The 20034-nt window shown below is 42.1% G+C and overlaps 1 protein-coding gene across 6 annotated transcripts in view; it reads right to left on the reverse strand.

The window, feature by feature from the left end:
- The window catches only part of lrba (LPS-responsive vesicle trafficking, beach and anchor containing), a 179095-nt gene that overhangs the window by 19075 nt on the left and 139986 nt on the right, over positions 1 to 20034 (reverse strand). For all 6 annotated transcript variants that reach the window (XM_027283138.1, XM_027283139.1, XM_027283142.1 and 3 more), the window contains 2 exons: positions 19694 to 19846; positions 5551 to 5718 (listed from right to left, as the gene is read on the reverse strand). In XM_027283138.1, the coding sequence (XP_027138939.1) occupies positions 5551 to 5718; positions 19694 to 19846 (321 nt within the window). The remainder of the gene's footprint in view (positions 1 to 5550; positions 5719 to 19693; positions 19847 to 20034) is intronic.

The raw sequence follows: 20034 nt of genomic DNA on the forward strand, positions 1-20034 counted from the left end.
ATATATCATATGATATAATTATGCTCAACATCTAAAGTTACTCTCAAGAATACAAAGGCTAAAGCAGTGCGGGGGGAAAAAATGCATCCATTTCTATGTCATACATACTTTCTCACACACGCACACACACATTTACACACACCAATTTATCCTCCACAACCACACACAGAATCAAGAGGAGGGCCGGGACAGGCGGGCTTGTAGGCTGGTTAGGTGGTGTTAATGAAGAGGTATAGGACCATAAATGTCAGAGCAGACGCCGGCCGAGCAGCCTCTGGACATCATCACACAGCTCACTGTCAGGCCAACTAGCACGAGATGGAACACACCCACAGCAGAGCGCAGATGCACAGGCGCGTCCCCTATACTACACACTATCATACTTGAATTATTTACAATTGCAACTGACAACAGTTTACATTATCAGTTAAGTTTTTTAGTCTGGAAAATGGTGAAAAATCACAGACCACATATATATAATCCAACTGGTCCATTGTTGCATGTGCAAGCTCTTACAAAAATATCCATACAAACAAAACAAACAAAAAAACCTTTTAAAAACATACAAAATACAGAATTCAACATAGTCATCGGAGGGAATTTGTACAAAAATGTTAAACAGAAACTGCACTGAGTAAGAAAAACTATCCTTCAGTCTGATAAATGGTTTCTTAAAGGGACAGGCAGAGAGAAAATGGCCAACACAAAATTATGACAGACCCGTCAGTATGTTGGTGTGCACTGTGACTGGCTGTGTGGGAGTGACAGCTTGTGTGTGTGTGTAGGCTGAGACGTTTGAGCCTGACTTGGCGAGGCCTGTGAGAATGAGCTCATGGTTGAGGCCTGCATATGGTATTTCCATGAGAAAAAAGTTTTGGGAAGTGAGTCTGCTCATACCCATTGTCTGAAACTAACCAGAGACCAGAAAGGCGTAGAGAAGGAGCCATCTCGACTGTCTATTACAAGGTTTCATCGGATTTTTACTGCCAGGAATCGTGCAACAAAAAAAATTCTACATACAGTATTTTTGTTTTTGTTTTAACAGGAGCAAGTAAATCATATCTATCTCACCCTCTCACTTTACAGTCAATACTCTCATTTTCTCAAATTTATGCATACTTTCTTCACTCTGCTTTCAAGTTTTGTGCTTTCCCATCTTTAACCTTCAACAATCTTTATGTCTTTTTGAGCAGATTAACTCAAATCTCCTGTATGAAGTTATGAATTTATCACTGGCTTTTATGATCCATGATAATTGCATTTATGCCTGTAACGTACGGGCAAAAAGAAAAACTGGATTCAATATCGATGTTTCAAAAACACAACACAACCAAGTGAAGTCAGCTGTGTGGTTTGATACTGGCTCAACAGATCGGAAACTTTTAGAAGACGGTTTGAAAATTGTCTCCTTGTTAGCAGGAGTGTCTGAGGTTTTGTGATTAAGCCCAAACTGCATTTACTGGACCTAAACACATGCATGTGTGCAAGCATACCAGTTCTGAGAAGAGATGCTTCCATGATCGCAGTACTGTGGGTATGTTAAAGCTGGTGTGTTGGACGAATTGAAATGTTTTTACATGAAAGTATCATTGTAAGTTCAATGATATCAAAGATCAAAACACTTTTGTACATGACCTCACAACCAAGAATCATTTCCTATCTCGTTCACAGTTAGTCTGTCAGGGCATCATTCAAGGTCAAAGTGCCTCTCCTCTCTTCTTCCTATGGAGCAAAGCATTTTGCTTAAGCTAATGTGAGGAAGACACTCCTCAAAGCCACTCAACCCATCTTCATTAAGTTCTGCTCTGACATTTATGAGGCTGCGGAACGCTGGAAAGTGGCTGAGTCTAGGTCACCATGTCCTCTCCCTATATGCCAATGCAATGCTCAGGTGATTATATGAGGGGCCACCTTTAGGGGGCCAATCTCTTTTGGGGGCGCTGGCCCGTGTCTGATGAAGGTTTTCTATATTCTATACATTTAAATGGCTGAGACGCCCTCGGCTCAGATGCCCCGACCTGCCCTTTGATTTACTCAGCCGCTTGACAAGATGGATCTCCATGTAAAACATGCTGCGTTTATGCAAATCGAACCAACAACACTCTCTATGAATAGAATGAAACGAATAACTACAACGGCCTTGTATTGTGTTGACAATCAACGCGACGTGATTCTCTGTGTCTTTGGCTTCAGACGTTCATTCGGTGAAGGGCGTGTTGTCCAGAGAAAATAAACCAGCGGGCCTTGTGTTTGGTGAGTTACTTTGGCTGAGTGTCAAATCAGGTTCGCTCGCGTGGGTATATTTTCCCGTCTTCTGCCGAATTACGCAAACGCTGTACAATTCAGACGAGGCTCTGCGTTTCGTCGCTGGTGTGAGAGGCTATGGGATTTTCCATAATCACATGTGAAAGAGGGGAAGCCCTGTACAACGATGAGAAGGCGACGCAGGGTGTGTTTCTCTTTATACGCTGAGAGCCAACGCAGATGTGCATGCATGCCATGCACACACGGCTGCGCGCACACACACACCTACACATGAATCCATCTGCACACACACACACACAGTTCTCTTAGAAAGAGAGGAGGTAAGCTTTGACTTGCGGCGGAGGCAGGACAGGAAGTAATCATGGTTTTGAAAAACACAGCAGTGGTCTCCACAGCATTCCCTAATCTGTGTTGAGATATTCCAAACTCTCTCCCAGAGCAGAAACGCACACATAAACACACAACCGTGGGCATTTATGCTGATGAGCACACATAAATATACAAAGGTATACACATGCCAATGGATGCATGTATACATACACATGCGTATGTACAAACACATCAAGGTATGATCCATACAAATCTCTCTCGTGTGTGTGTGTGAGTTTGGATTGGGGCGGATGGGAGTTAGCGGCTGCCAAACACCATGGCAGGAATACAGAAATCTCGACCCCAATCTACTACCTTTTCCGACCCAAATATAAACACACAAACGTGCATATGCACACAAACACACACACACACGTCTGTGACCCATCCCCCTGACAATGAACAGCCCCGGGGCCTGTCCTAATGCAGCCTAGGCTGGTCCAGACCACAGCTCAGGCTGAAACAGTTGTCACTCAGTAATGGCGGACTCTGGGGACATTTTCATACCCAAAGCCCTCAGTCTCAAAGCCCCTGTAGCCTTCAACCACCCCCAGCGCTCGGCCATGACAAGGCCCAGGCCTGGAACTCTGTTTCCACCTTCTGCACAGACAGGGTATGCTTCCTTCCGCATAAACACAGTTGAATGAAAGCCTTGGCTTAGCTCACAGGTATAACACTGCTTTGGTTTATTTAACTAATTAAAGCGCTCAGACTGTGGGTGTTTTCGAAAGGTGAAAGCCAGCAGATTGAACTCGCTGCATCAGACGGGGGAGTGGGAGGAGAAAACAACAAACTCACTTCATCTCTAGGGAGTGGAACAAACCTTGCTGCTTTATTCGTATTTTACACATACTGCACAAATGCTGAAATGACTAAATTTGCAACTAACTCCTTAACAACTTTAGACTCATGCATGCATGACTGCGTCAGTGTTAAATATGACGTCTTCTTTCATCCTCTTAAAAACGTCAATATGATATTCAATTAAACTGCAGAAAATGAAGGTAAACAGACACTAATAAAGGGCACAATTTTCTTCTTATCTAAAATGTTTTAATCATTTATTGACAGTAAAATGCTAAACATAACACCGAAACTACACTGTAACAGAAGCCATATATATCGAAAGCATGCAGCTCCAATACCTGAATCCATATGCAGGGAGGCAGAAGCTCCTATTTTAATACCACTCAAATCACATGCACCTGCCTCTAATGGCGTCCGTCCTGTATGTGTTTGAATTTATCAACCCCATTGTCACTGCAACCGCTTGGCAGACATAGTGGTCTACCAGTGATCCAATTTTGTGGTTGTGTGTTAACCAGAAGAATGGGTAATGGGCTCAGTGAGAGTGGAAATGACCGGTGCACCCTGGTAATGAATCTGCATGAGTGTGTGCTTGTGTGCGTGCGTGTGTGTGTGTGTGTGTGTGTGTGTGTGTGTGTGTGTTGCTAAAGGCCAATGCACATCTGGATGGGAATTAGGGTGAATGGGGTGATAAATCAATGATCTACCCCTCGTGTCGGTGATGCTCCAGTCACCGAGCATGAAGGGCAGCAGAACAGTGGAGGCGAGAGGCTGCTCGGCTGCTTGATGTACTCTGAACTCATCTCCATTTAGACCTGAATGCTATGGGGACCTTTGCTTAAAAGGGGACCAGTGTGAAGGATTTAGTGGCACCTAGCGGTTTTAATGCTGATTGCAAAGACTCTATTGATGTGTGACTCATTATTGAAAGAGGGCCAGTGCTTAGTTTGTCTGTTCTGGCCTACCGTAGAAATATGGCGCTTCATCAAGGATCCATGGACCCACGGCTGTAGATATAAAAGGCTAATTCTACGGTAACAAAACATAATGATTCTTATTATTTCTGACATATTCTGTAAGCACACTGGACTTTTAAAAGGGTAATTCTGGTTTATTACAACTTATTTTGGATTATTTTGGTCATCGTTTTTATTCATCATGTTAATTTCCAATATCTGGCAACATTGTTTCATGATACAGTCAGACAGATTTTAAATAAACCCGCAGGTTAGCCGCTTTCAGCTTTAACTAAGTGGTTCAAGAACAGATCAGACCACTGTACGTTCCTTGCCCTCTTGTCAGACATCACCATGTTTCCAGACCTCTGCAATTACTTTGGTAAGTGAACTGTTTTCATAGCGTACTGAAATGATGCCCAAAACTAAGGAAAATAAGATACAAGTTGTAATAAACTGGAATTATCCTTTAAGAGAGACCTTGTACAAAGCCCTGCGACTACATTCGGACGAGAATAAAAACAGGGTATCTGCCACTTTTGGCAATAAAACATGGGCTGATGGGAGTAGGGTCAATTGGCCTGCTGCTGGCTCGCTGCCTTTTACAGCAGATTGGTGAAGTTGTCAGGCTGGTGTTTGGCTGTGGGCAAGCTAGCTGTGTTTTTCTTTTCAGCACTGTGTTTTGTGTGGTTGCTTTTGGGCAGGCCCGTGCAGCTTGTGTGCGCAGCAGTTCAAAGTGAGGAGGGGATGAATAATGAATGAAAGCCAAGGAGGAGGCTTTAAGGCGTTAAAGTGGAACACTTGGTGAAGTGCTTTCAGAGGTATCACACGGGGGGAAAGGCTTCGCTCAGCAATACCTGCCAGTAGATTGTTAGCTTAGCTCTCCCATGCCATTCTACAACCAATTTAACATGGCTAATGGCATCAAAAAATATCCCTGAAATCCAGATGCGATGAATGAACAGATGCTTTTATAATGTAGTCTGATTAAGCATCCATTTGAGAGTGCTCAAGAGTACTTACTGTAATACGGTATTTTCCCCTTACTCAGCATCATCTGCCAAGCGAGTTAAATCAGTCACGGAGTACATACTGTAAACGAGTATCAAAATGCATGTGCGTATGCATGTACTGTATCATGTATCAGCCTCACCTCTCTGAGCATGGGGTCGTTGATGGAGCTCAGGTTGACTGCACCTTCGTATGTCAGATAATAGAAGACATTGAGGGCTCTGGTGGCTTCAGGTCCCTGCTGCTTGTAGCCAAAGATGAGGTCGATCCACTGGTGGAGCTGGCAGGACACAAACTCGCTCTCTAAAGCCTGTACGTAGAGAGATAGAGAGAGAGGGGACAGAGGATTACTTGTATTGTAAATGTCAACAGATACATATCATTTACACACCATACTCTAACCAAATGCTACTCCCCAGACATGTTCCTCATCCCATTACTGAGGTGCAGTTATCGCTAATGCCCCTGAAAGATTAACTCCTCAGAGAAAGCAGAACAACCTGCTAATTGTTCGGAGACAGAATCTGCCAATGATTTCTGTAATGAGCAGAAAACCCCAGTAAATCCATATCTGATCATATGGGAACATCAAAACATTAGAGAACTCTTGTAGTTCATGAGGGAGCCATTTCAGCCTCTGTCTTTGTTCTTTTCTCTGCCGGTCGTGGGCGGATAAGAGCACCGTGTTGCTCCTCTGCAGACGTCTCTGCATCATCATAACGCTGAGATACAAGCCGTTTTCTCTCCTCATTAGCCGGCAAAGGAGGGAAAAAACATTTATGGTTTCCTCATAAAAACAGGCAATTGTGTTAATTTGTGTAAAGCTGTCGTCTCACAAAAGCCCTCTAAACACGACCAAATTAGAATGAGGCAGCCCTTGATTGTCATTGCTGCCTTGTGTCACATTAATTTGTGACAAAACATTAGCCCGCGCTACACTTAAATGGCAATTTATATCATTTAAATTTTTACTGCAGAGAGCGACGCATCCTTCACTTAAATGCGACTTTCTGACAGCTCATTCTGCATCTAATTCTTCCCCTCTCTCTTAATTACAACTTTCAATCAGGGAGGAAAGCGCGGGCATAAAAAAGGAGACTGTGTGCGGTTGAGGTATCGTGATGTTTTTACTGCAACTTCAGTACAGACTGAATTTCTGATGCTGTCACAAATTCCATAATCTGGCCTGATTAGAAGCCTAACAACATAAATCATTGTGCGGATAATACAAGAATGATTAACACTGGATCTCTGGGAAAAAAACAACCTCGGCAGACAAAGATATCAAGTCTTCAGGTTTAGTGTGTGAAAATAAGCAAAAAATTAACTAGGGCTGAATATTTCACATCAATGCATTTTTGTACTGAAGCTCAACCGTAATGATCTGTAGAGTAATATCACATATAGGTGCAAAGCTATTGAAAAACAATATTGATCCGTGTTGATCTCTATCCATAGTCTCGACAGTAATATAAACATGTCAGTGTATGTTCATTCTTTTTTTAAATACCTTTCATATAACTATTTTTCTATTATAATACATTTATTTATATATTATATTATATATTATTGTCTCTCTCTTTGGAAATTGTGTTTTACCTGTGTACTTCTAGATTTGTTAACCAATAACTCCAGTAAGGGTGTGTTCAATGTTTGTACTACAGTCCTGATTTTCATGAAACTTGGTGGGCAAAGAACCCACCCAATTATCTTTCACTTTCTTTAACATTGTGAGATCAATTATAATACAGACATACTTAACAGTGGTTGTGTTTGCAGATTTGCATACATAGGAGACTGATCTATTTAGCCTCGATGGAGATCTGCGCTCTGAGTATTCTTCTAGTTTTGACATGTTTTGGTTAACTACACCTTTAATCATAGAAGCTTTCAGCCTATTGGTGTATGTATACTGTTATTTTTATCAGAGTCAGGTGTTACTCCTGTAGCACCGTGTATCAAAAATTATCATGTTTACTTATTCTCTGATGAGATAATTCTTAATATAAATCAGAATACTGCCAGCTTTGGACATTTTTTATTCAGGCAATGTTCTTGTATTTAGATGATTTAAAGAGTCTGGAGAAAAACATGTTCATATCTCTCAAAGTGAGATATTACAGAGTGCTGTTTTAATATTGGCACCAACAGTCAGTTGGCACTAATAGCAAATAATTTTAAGGCAAAACCAAAGCCTATTATTAACAGAGCTGTCTGGTTTATAGCTTCTTTGTCTTGGCTTTTAACTAATCGGTGTATACTGTAAGTTTATGGTTATTACACACGTTGGTATTTTGGACAATGTCCCACTTAGATACAATCACTGTTCTGAGAGCCGTAGACGTGACACAATTAGCAGAAGGAGGGAGCTCTGTCTATTCTTCTCCCCTTTGTGCGACTCGCTTGACAACATTTTCTGTGAAAGGCTGAAGTATGGGGTAACAAAACTAAGCTAACATTTAGTATTAAGATAAAACAGAACACCCCTAGAGAGAGTCGAGACTCGGTGTCTATCCGTTCCTCTGGCATCAGCGTATTCACAGTGCTAAGTGTGTTTAAAGCCTTGTGTCATAAGGCAATCCTTTTTATTATAATGCTACATTATAAGCCGGGGATCCTTTTTATTCAAACTCACTTTAATAGCAGCCAGAGAGGGGGGTGTGTGCGCGGGGGGTATGTGTGCTTGTGAGAGATCAGTTCATTATGCGCTAGGATTGACCTTTGACAGGCCTTGCTCCCCTGTTTCTAAAACTAAAGCTGGGCCTGATGGGCATTTAATGTGCACTGCAATCTACTGTCAATCAGCATGGGGAAACAAAGAGCAGCCGTGTTATTGCAACTCCCTCTCCAGAGGCCCGCCTATATGGAAATCACTTGCATGTACGATTTGAAGAGGGAGTGAGAGAGACAGAATAAGTGAGACTGTGTGGATGTGTGTGTTGGTGTGTTTTATTGTATTTGTTTGGTCTGTCACTGTCTGACAAACGTCTCAATGACTGAAGTGAAGAAGTGTAGAAATTTCACCTTAGCGGACTAGATTGCAGAGATTCAAAGAATATCTGTGTTCGCTTGTGAGGATCCAGTAAAATGTCATAAAATGACAGTGTTACTCAGGCACTCAGACAACAATCAGGTTAGGATGTAAGTAAAAACAACAACGTCAATAAGCCACACGGTCGCTCTGGGTCATTACCCTGAATGTGTAGTTTATTTTGAGTCATTGTCCTCACTAGCTCGCCAAACGTAACTGAAAATAGTCCCCGACAAACAAACCTGTTTGAGCAACATTTGTTAAAACTACAGCGCCCAGGTGCTTCAGGAAATGATTTCACCTTTTTTTCACGAATTAAATTACACATTTGTGACCAGTTTTCAAAGATTTACATCTTCAGCAGGAACAAGTGAGCTCTGAATGCCACAGACAGGATAGTGAAGTTTGAAGTGTTGGGGACAGACTATTGCTGTTTATCTTTTCATGGTAACAAAATATAGATAATAATAGATAATATAGAATATCATCAGCCATCTCTATTTTTTAGGGTCTAAGGACAGAGGGTGTCGCTTCCTGTACAGATTGTAAAGCCCTCCGCGGCAAATGTACTCTGTGACTTTGGGCTATACAAATAAAATTTGACTTGATTTTATTAACTAGTAGACCACAGACAATCACACACTAATGCAATTTCAACTATACACGCGATTACTGTGATAAAAATCAACCATCACATCAAATTTTCTACTTATAACTGCGTGCGAGGAATTCACGTAACTTGATAGCGAGGCAATAAAAGTGAAGCACAGAAATCAGACATGTACCGATAAGCCAATAACAATGTGCCAGGTTAGCAGGTGTGGAAACGTCTCTCCTTCTGTAGTGCCGCACTGTGGAAATAGTGAACCAGAAGGTTGAGGCAGATAGCAGATTCCAGAGGTGGGATCTGGTGCCACTTCAGGAGAACCAGGCAGGATTATTGATGGGCCAATTAGCAGCCAGTGTGTGTGTCATCCCCGTCCACGGGGGACTCTCTGATAATTAATGAATAATTTAGCATGCCTTTATGTAAATGCTGATAGGGGGTAGAAGTCACTGGAATCCCACATTTCTATTGTTAAGGATTTGACAAAGTACACCTTTGAAGCATGGAGGGGGTCCCCTTTGTTGTGCGATGCGACTCGTTTCCAGTGGCAACAATAATTTGGATTATTCTCAAATGTAGGAGGAATGTGATCATTTATGTTAATCTGTTTTTTTACCTTTCAAAGCACCCAAACTATTCAAATGGACATCACCAATTTCTCTTCTGGAGTTTAATGCTTATTTTGCTTGTCTGCCAGGTTACGAGGCTATGATGTGAATTCCAACGAAAATGTTTCATAATGAACGAGCCTCGTCTCAGATTACTTTAAATCATTCCTTTCTGAAACATCTGCAGCTCGAGTGTGAACTTAAAGCCTCAAAGTATGACAGTTTGACTATGTGTCTGTCAATATGTTAGTCTTTAGAGGGAGATATACTCTGGACTGTGGACTTCAAGGCATGCAATCCTTATTTGAGACATCAGACTGGAGACACCAAGTGATTGCAATTAACCAGCTGGTGGACATTAAACGAGGATTACTCAGGAGTCCTGAGGACCGAAACCGACAACCGTCTGATCTCGACTCGGTGGTTAGTCTACACAGCCTCATCTTGCAGTGCTTTTTATGCTTGCAAGTGATTTATTTGTATCTCTCTTTTTTTTACCTCACTTTGGACTTCTGTGACCTGATTATCTTTCTTTCCTCAAAAGTAAAAGTGCTTGTCTGTGCTACAGGCCTTCAGGAGTTGCATTGGGTCTATCCGTGAAGTTTCTGTGCCTGCGCTGTGGTTTGTGGTTAGCTTTATGGTCTGGATTGAGCTGGATTTCACTTCAGTTTTAACGAGGTGACACTGAATGCTATCCTCCTTCCCTCATTGGCCCTAAAAAACCCTTTTAAGGACTTATGGAGACCTGTCTGTGAGGATGTTAAAATGTCACTTAACAAATCAATGCGCTCATTTGCATGCCAACAGTGCTGCGGGGTGGACGTTCATGTGCCCCTGCTTGTGTCACTGATGGCGTGTAATCAAACGCACATGTTTCATGCGGAGAGTTGTCAGCGGCGGACTGTTTTCTTTTGTATCGATTACGGATGAATAAAGCAAACACTTGTCAGGTCTGTATATACTAAAATGACTGTTTAAGAACAAGCTGATCAAAACATCCTGAAAACCACATTCAGTATGTGTCACCGTAAAATATCATGCATTTCCGCATGAGAAGAATTGCGCTGCTAAACCACAGGATCAGTAGTTCAATCAGGTTTTGTTTAGCCATGCTGAGTTCTTATAGTGCGTTTTATTAAAATCAAACGATTCAATCCCATCAGATCTGTGTTTCCAAGCACACCAAACATCATCATTCTTAGCGGAAGCCGCTCAGTTCTTCCTACCTTAATACAAATTTATTATTTTTCTCTCAATTCTCTTTTCTCCCTCCAAGTTCAACAGCCCTGTTTCATTTTCCCTTCTATTTATTCTCTCACTCTTAGTGCTGCTCCCTTTTTTCCTCCTGCTCTTTCTTCCAGTCATCTGATCCTTTGGATCAACTCCTTCGGAGTTGCCTTGCCCCGAGGTTGACAAGCCCTCTGATTAAAGGGCTTATTAGCTCGCTGTAAATGAGAAGCCGATTGTCATTTTGAAGCAAGCAGAGGAAGCCTGTTGCCAGCCAGGGGGAGAGGGGGCCCCCCAACATGGAAGAGGAAAGAAAAAAAAAAGCGATGGGTGACGTAAGGAATGAGAGCCTTGGAGCAGCCGCACAGCTAACAAACCATTTCCTTTATTCTCATATTCACATACACCAAGAAAACCCCAGATGGGTTGTGTGTGTTACTTCAGTTCCCCCCCCTTTCTTCCTGCTCTACTAATTAGACAGGTCACAACTGTGAGATTTCTGGCTCTGGGTCAACGGAGGCACTCGCTGGCAAGTGGAACCTGAAACTCTAACCCTGACTCTCTCTGGCTCAGTCCTCCCATCGCTCTTACTATCCCTCACCCACTTGAAAAGCAAGAATATCATGTTATGGGGAGAAAAGAAGCAGAATGAGCAGTGATTGGGAAAGTATCTCCCCAAAACAAACATGTCATGGTGGATTTGGTCTTAGTCAGAAAAATGGCATAGTGTAGACTTCGAAAGTGCACTAAGTGGTCCAATTTACAGCACAGACAATGGAGAAAACAATACTGATTGAGAAGTAAATGGATAGAGCAAATGTTGCTGACTCAAATCCAGAAGCAAATAATGCTTGGTTGTCTTTTTAGTTAATGCTTAAAAATGACAAAATATGCGACGCAGCATAAGGAATAACGATGATCTATAAAAATGGAAATCAAGACAGGGAACTTAGATATTTTAAAATACTTTTTGTCCTGGAATATTTTGAAAATATTTCAACTGAATGAAGAATGAAGAGCATTCAACCACAACAGGAAAATGGCTATTTCACAACTGTCCACTACAATCTCAACAACAGCTAACAAGCACCTGCAGAGAATCTAACCATCTGTCCGCCTCCATACAAGAAGGCTAACAAGCTAGCAAATACATCACCAGTGCCATAAGACACATCCACAATAGGATCAAGTGAGCAGAAGCTAAGTCAACAGTCAGGGCTGATTAAACGCAGGGCCACTGAGGAAGGCTGAGCGTGGCTGAACGAGAGAATATTTGGATAGCTGTTGAGAGGAGCATTGTTGTCTCAGATGATTATAGAGTTGACTGGAGGACTGGACTGGTCTCCCCGTCTGTCTGAAGGTGCGGAGGCCTCTCAACGCAGAGTGGAGATGATTAGGATAAATGACTTAACTGATCAGCTTGAGAGTAGTTAACCTTCAAAGAGAGGTTGCTGCGGTTATGCGGAGCTGCAGCTTGTTAGTGTGTGTTTCTATGAGTGTGTGTGCAACAAAGGAAAAAGGAATCATGCCTGAACTTTAAAAAGGGGAAAGTCACGCTCAATATATAAGTGCAACAATTTGATGGTTGCAGGTTCTCAAATGGGAGAATTTGTTGCTCTTCTTGGTCTTATGTGACAGTGTGACAGTACATTTTTGGGGGGGGTTGGACTGATCATCAAAAACAAGACATTTGATGATGTTACCTTATACTTTTTTGATATTATGGAGAGCATTTTCAACTAACGTTTTAAATTCCACAAACAATTAATTAATCAAAAAGCGGGGGAAAAGCATATTAAAGAATAATAAAATAAACATTTTTCTCAAGTAACATCACAAACAGCACAGAAGTTAATTATGTTAATATGATCTCTTGTAAGGCTGGGCAATAATCCAATATCATTATTTATCAACTTTCTGAATTATACTGGGATGATATCATCATAATTTGTCTAAATTAGAATAAAAATAAGCCAGAACTAGGTATGAAGAGTATGATCTCACATAATGCACAGAGAAATTGATTTTATTGCTTCCATAGATTTTTTAGATTTTGTGTACGTCTGTCATATTATCATATATATTAATATCAGAGCATATCCTACTGTTATAATGATATTTTCATGTCACCCAGCTCTAAACTTCTTACAGTCACATGCCTATTGAGGGCTGTAGAGGTTCATTGTGCGCTCTCAAAACATTTTTTGGCTGTTATTGTGAGCAAAGACAACTGTGGCTTTAAATAGAACAAAGATGACAACACAGATGTCCAAGAGTTTGAGAGACAAAGATGACAACACAGACGTCTAAGAATTTGAGAGACAAAGAGAGACAAAGTGCCGGAGTGAGGAAGTCTGAAAACAGTCTAATGCTGCAAAAAAGCATCTCAGTGGACTTTGGCAGAAGTAAGTGTGGAGGAGTGCAGGAAAAGGGAGAAGGACAACATTAGTGAGTGAGTATGTCAGCAGCAGTACATCATCCCATTTCTCAGGCTCTCATCGGCCTCCTCCATTACGTCATTGAAGAGGAGGGGGAGAAGGACAGGGAAGAAGGGGAGGCAGAGACGTAGGGGGGGACAGCTCGTAAAACACTGAGCACACAGTAAACATGTCTGCCCTTATGCATGACAATACCCTTACAGTGAGCCTGCCTGATATTAGCCAGATAACCCTCCTCTGCCCCACGTGCTAGTTCCCATCCAACAACAAGGCTTTCAGTGGAGACACCAGGGGAATAGATTAGTGCTAGGCTAACATGGTAAACTGTGTTCTGTTACACGGGACCATAGTGGGCTAGACGACATTAAGATTTTCACTCACTCAGTCATTCACAAGTGCCTAAGTATATCTTAGTGGTTAGTGACTGGTCCTTGCAGTGGTTTACCTCAGATCACACATGAATTCCCATGAGGTTCCTGTGAGGATAAGATGTGAAGGCTGGTGGGAACGGCATTACGTGCGTCCCAGCGGCCGTCTGATCAGAGAGTGCAGTGTGGATGAGAGGTGAATGTAAACAACCGTGATCTTTGACTTTGTGTAGCTGGTGGTCTGAGCTGGGGAGCTATCATGTCTTGTGGGAACAAAAAAAAGTGGGACACACTTTCGCTTTCTGTACCCAGCCCTCCCTCATACAGACACTGGACAATTCTGCGTAACAACACACACAATATTTTAAAATATTTTGAGCTTTGGGAGCTCAAAGCAGTTTTGTAAATGATGTTAACTGATGGAAAAAACAGCAAGCAAAACACTCCCTTCCCTTACTTGATCATGAACTGGTAGGATAATGGACTTGTCTGCCATGATGACATAGTTTTTGGAAGTGTGAAGGGCTGTCAGCATATAAAACAGACAAACTTCAGAAAAGGACTTTCAAAGACAGGCGTATATGGCGTTTGGGGGTGGTGGGTGGTTAAAGGTGATTTGACTCATATTGATATGACATTTGTCTGTTAGCACTGAGCAGCTACGCGATGTAGATGTTTACCTCTGCGGGCAAGATTACTGTGGGGTGACCACATTAACAGCTGTAAAGGTCACGTGTGAGGCCGCATGAAACAGATCGCCACCATAGTTCAAAGTTAAAATTCCATTTGAAGTTTAAGACGACCTGATATGATAAAGCATAATGGCTAAACAGTCGTTTCCCCGACACATTCAGAAAACACGGAGCAACACTCGCCTCAAGATTTCCTTTTTTGGCTACTTGTGAAATGTAGCTAGCACTTCAGATTACGAGCTTTGACCAGTACTTGTCCAGAAAAACAATGAGTAACTGTGAGGGCTGCTTAGATTCATAAAGCTGGATCTTGATTCACAGTAGGATCGGTAGTGATAACACATTATAGGGAGTATTTACTTGGAATCTGTTTATCAGAATTACATCTGACAAGGATAAGATAAGTGAGACAAGTGCAAGTGTCAGGCAGTACTGTACAACAGGGGGAGATCCATCTTGTAATGGATTGCAGAATTGGTCAGAAAGGTTACGGACGGATTGCCAAAATCATTTTTAGCAAAATAAGTACATATTTGTACATCCCCTGCCTTCGTGTCAGAGGAACATTTCCCATTTTTGCACTGGACTAATAAAGCAATAATGCTGCCTCAATTTAAATTATAGGATGAAAAGGTGCTGGTGACAGGCTGCAGCTGGAACAAACCTCAAATTCCAACATAAAATAAATTCCAATTACATAACACGCTGAATAATGCATGATTGTAATCACACAAATGAATTCAGTGTTATCCATAGACAGAGTTTCAAGTTTATTTGTCATATGCAGGTTAACACAGGGTCATCTATGCAACGAAATGTGTTGGACGAGAGGAACCGGTCAGCTCAGCATTAATACTAAACAGTGTAACAGCACCACACATAAGAGTAAAAATAAGCTAAAGAAGTAAAATACAATATGATGAAAGTTTAGGTAAAAGAAAATAATATAGACATGTAAAATAAAAATATACAAAAAAATAATATGAAAAGTATGTGCTAAGTAGATCAGGTGCTAAGTAGATCAGTATTCTATGTGTATTTACAAGTACTGAAGAGTCAGAGATGTGTTGTGTACTTACATTGAGGTTTTTACCACATATGGTGGTGACCCGTGGTCAACCGTCTCAGAATCAGCTTCTGACCAATCACTCAATTGGCTCTGGCCATTGAACAAGAGGAAAGTCTCTCACTCGTTCTGTGAGGGCAGTTTAGCTGACGTCTCTGACACCGCTTTGAGTGAGCAGATGCTTTATAAGGGGAGGGGGAGAAAAGGCCAAATGTAATGCGCTGCCCGTCTCTCCCATGTGTGTGGTTTGCAGGTCTGTCAGCGGCACTACAAGAGCACAGATGACTGAAAGGAACCAAACATGTGAACTGTGGAGCAGCAAAATGGGCCCTGTAGAGTTCAAATGGGTTGGATGGTGATTGCACCCCCACCTTTTCATTGGAAAGAAACAGGCAGTAGTTGTTATGATTGGACAAATCAGTACTGTAGTGGATTAAAGAATGTAACTAAAACACCCATACTGGAGTCAACGAGTCAGATTTGTTTGATTAATTCTCTGTTTTATTCAAACAATGAAATTCTGCCTGGTAATGCCTCTAACTCACAGCCTCGAAGAATTTTAACCCAGCCAGCCATTAGACTAATCACAGGAGGAGATGGCTACTACACCAGTTGGTGGTTTGGGCTGCTCTGTATCAGTAGCTCCAGCGAAGCCTGGACACATGACAGGGCAGGTAAACATTGATGAGCACAAAAATACACACACACAAACCTTAAACAAGCATATGCACACGATCACCTGCTATCACACTAATGGTTAGCAGGCCTGAGAAGTGAGATGTGGTCATATATAGTGGAATGTCAGAAAGGCTGACAGTGCCCAGAGACATGTAGTTATCTGGTGGAGGAGGGATCAAGTTCTTAACCTCTCCTTCGACCTTCTAGTAAAAACAACAAGCAGCCCCTGATCTTTGTGGCACGCCGCCTCAAAATCCGGGTGTCTCGCGTGCGTGTGTGTATGTGTGTGTGTGTGTGTGTGTGTTTGATGGACCAAGAAAAAGGGAGTGTGCCTTTACAAGCAAGAGTTTAAGTATACTGTAGGCACTTCAGTGTAGTGAAGGTGCATGCTTGACTTAAGGCACTGAGGTGCTTTGTCTCCAGTAAGTCTGTCTAAAATCCAACCATTCCTCAACACATCAAACTCCACAACTGGAACCTTTCGAGCCTTCAGTGTTGTCTAAGCCAGAAGGTTAAACAACAATCCGTGTAGACGCACACTTGGAGTTTATCTGTTGCCATACAACACACTTTTTTCTAAACATCAGTGACGAACTTTGACACGTCCAACATCAGAGTTATATAAACCAGGCTACAGTTTGATGTAATGTTTATGTCTTCTGCTGGATTTTTCTTTTTATTACCAACCATGCAACTCTCACTCCCAACAACAAAAACAAGCTGCCGTTTTGCACAGCAGCACAATCCTTTACTGTGAGAGGATTTTAATGGCCTTTCCAGATTGGACCCTAATTAGCTGTTAATCATCTAGGGCTCATAACCAGAGTGGAGACAGCAGGCGCGTGTGTATTTGTAAGCGTGTGTGCATTTGCGTGTGTCTGCGTGTTCTCTCCTGCTGTCTATCCTTGTGTTGTGAGGCCATTAGCAGCAGACAAGCTAAAGAGAGCCAAACAGCCCATTAACTCTTTCACTCTTCCTCTCTCCTCCTCGCCATGCTCATCTCTCTCCCCACAGTACCACAGTTGCCAGCTGACACCCTCTAATGCCAGCTATCTGTCATGACCAGAGACCTGTCCACCCACACATCCCTCCCTCTACCTCGTCCCCGAACCATTCTTTCTTTTATTCCTCCTGTCCACCCTCCTGTAGTCTGTCTCTCTGATTCTGCCTGCATGCTTTGTAGTACTGTACAACGAGGCATCTTGAAACGAGACAAATTGTAATCCTGTACTGACGATGTCGAGTCAACTGAACATCCAAATGCTGTATTCTTGCATGACAACATAAAAAATATATTAATGTCTGACGACTGTTGACATGTGAGACCAAGATCTTGCAATTTAACACGGCAGAATAAATGTACTATCTAATAGCTTCACGGATTAGCAACGTTACAAACGTGCAGTATTTTTCTATGTGGTTACGAAGCAGATATTCCCCTTATGAAACCACAGAAAGCTCCTTTTTTTGTTTTTACTGAGCTTGTTATGTTTCTGTGCACCTACACCTGCCTGCTGGGCTTGGCTGCACACTGGATCAATATCTCAATTCGCACACAGTGCAGGAAGAAACCGCAGACTGAAATTTTATCAGCCTGAAAGCAGTAACTAGGCAGGTAGCAGTGCATGAGTGTAGACCATTTGGATAAGTCCAAATTGCCTCTGCTGTACTAAATTGGGCACAAAGGAAAGGACCAGAGGAAATTGAAGGAGCGGAGGTAGATGAGACTGGCGCACTTAACTGGGCAATGAAAAGCCGCTTTGTGCTTGCAGGAGCACAAAGCACATTAACACACACACACACACACACACACACACACACACACACACGCTAACAAGTTGGTTTCTTCAGTGTTACTGTTTGGACTGATTTTTAGTGTATATCATAATATTATCTAAATTACAAATTTAGTTTTAAAAGGTTCCACCTCTTTATATAAAACAATATTTACTCAGGAGAGCCATATTAAAGATGGAAAATTATACCTACTGCAAATATTACAATAAAAACACAAGAGAGCTACAACTAACAATCACTGCTATTATTTTTCTGATTCATTTATTCATGAATTAATCTAGCAAATGTCTGAATTAATGAAAAATCCCAAGATCCCAAGGCAATATTTTCAAAAACATACAGATATTCAGTTCACAATGATATCAAATGAACTTTATGTACATAATTTTTTAAATAAATCACTGACCACCTAATTGTTTCAGTACTACATGACAGAAGTCATGTTTCTTTCCTGGACGATGATCAAAAATTCACCAAGTATATTCCAAATAACATTTCCCTGACCGAGTAAAACACTGCAAAAACAGCATGCCGTCGCCACCACAACACGACCATGGCCTAGACCATGCTGACAGGCAAAGAGAGAGAAGTGTGTGATTAATGATAGGGGCCTGGTCATATCAGCATGCTGGTTAACAGAGCCCACCACAAGACTACATAGGTCACAGAGCACACCCAGGCTCATCAGCACCCATTACTACTGTGGGCACGCATCACACAAGAAGCTACATCTGTTTTTGCCCCAAAATATTTGACTGAAAGGGAATGCATCCTGTGACTGAAGCACCAAAAAAAACAGACACAATTTGGCTGTTTTAATGTTACCCCAAGGACAGCCCAGCCTTTGTGTGTCAGAAAAACTGTATAAAGTCAAAGTTTTTGAAGTTAAAGGACTAAAAGTACGAATGACAAGCTACTCTGGCAACAAACAATAGAAACAGTAAATCTATCTGGTGCTTTCTGACCTTCTAAAGCAGAGCAAGGTAATCTGATCTAGAGTTACCCTAGATTCCAGCCTAATACACGTATGTGTGTGTGTGTGTGAGTGTGTGTGGAAGAGAACATCTACAATGAAAATATGACAGCAAGTTTGACAACATCCGACATGCATATACAAAGAATATTTCTGCTTTGGGCTGAACGGTCAGGAAGAGGAGATCAGAAACAGGATACCGCATCATTTTCGCTGCACACAAACAGATCAGAAACAGGATACCGCATCATTTTCGCTGCACACAAACACTGTTACGATCACACACACACACACGAACACACGCCAGATGTACGCGTGGACACAGCGAGAGCAGAAAGAGAGATGGTGATGTGGATAAAATAAAGATGGGGGGGGGGGGGATGGATCACTTTGCCAACACCGCAATCTGATAGCTGGGGCATGTCGGAGGAGCGGGAGGCTCAGGTAACAGGAAGAACTGTGAGACGATCAGGAAATAACACTGTCTCTTTGAATTAGCATTTAAAGCTGAAATAGGAGGGACAGAAACCTCTGGCAAGAGTTCAGTTGGTTTGCGTTGTGTGACATATGAGGCAGAGACAGAAATGTGTGTCAGCAAAATGTATATACTACACACAATTTTATATTTACCTACGGAGTATATGCTATAACTCCCAAAGTCAGTAAGAATATGGTGAATTGCTCAAGGACAAGTCAGCAGGCTTCAGCCGGAGTTGAAGGCTGATCCTCAGGCTCATTAGCTCCCCAAGCTAACGGTGTGCATCAATACAAATTTGTGAGTGTCCGTCCAGGTTTCTTACCAGGCGATTGATGCGCACAAACTCCTCTGGGCTCTTGGCCCAAGGTGGCAGTTCCACATCAGAGACTACAGTGCCGTCCTCCATCACTCCCAGGTTGTAGCTATTGGCGTTGACAAACATCTCGGGGAGGTAATAGAACTCTGGAATCAGCTCCTGCATGGGTAAAGCACAGAGACACATTTGAACTTGCACACCACGGCAGTGAAGAGTTCACCTAAATAGCTGACATCGGCTTAAGTTTTTGGATAAGATGATAACGCTGAATGAAGGAAGATAAGATGTTTCTGAAACTACAGTAGGTCTTGGAGAAATCACCAACCAGCCGTAGCAAAGGGGTCTGA

This window comes from Larimichthys crocea, chromosome X (genome assembly GCF_000972845.2).
Source record: "Larimichthys crocea isolate SSNF chromosome X, L_crocea_2.0, whole genome shotgun sequence".
Lineage (NCBI taxonomy): Eukaryota > Metazoa > Chordata > Actinopteri > Sciaenidae > Larimichthys > Larimichthys crocea.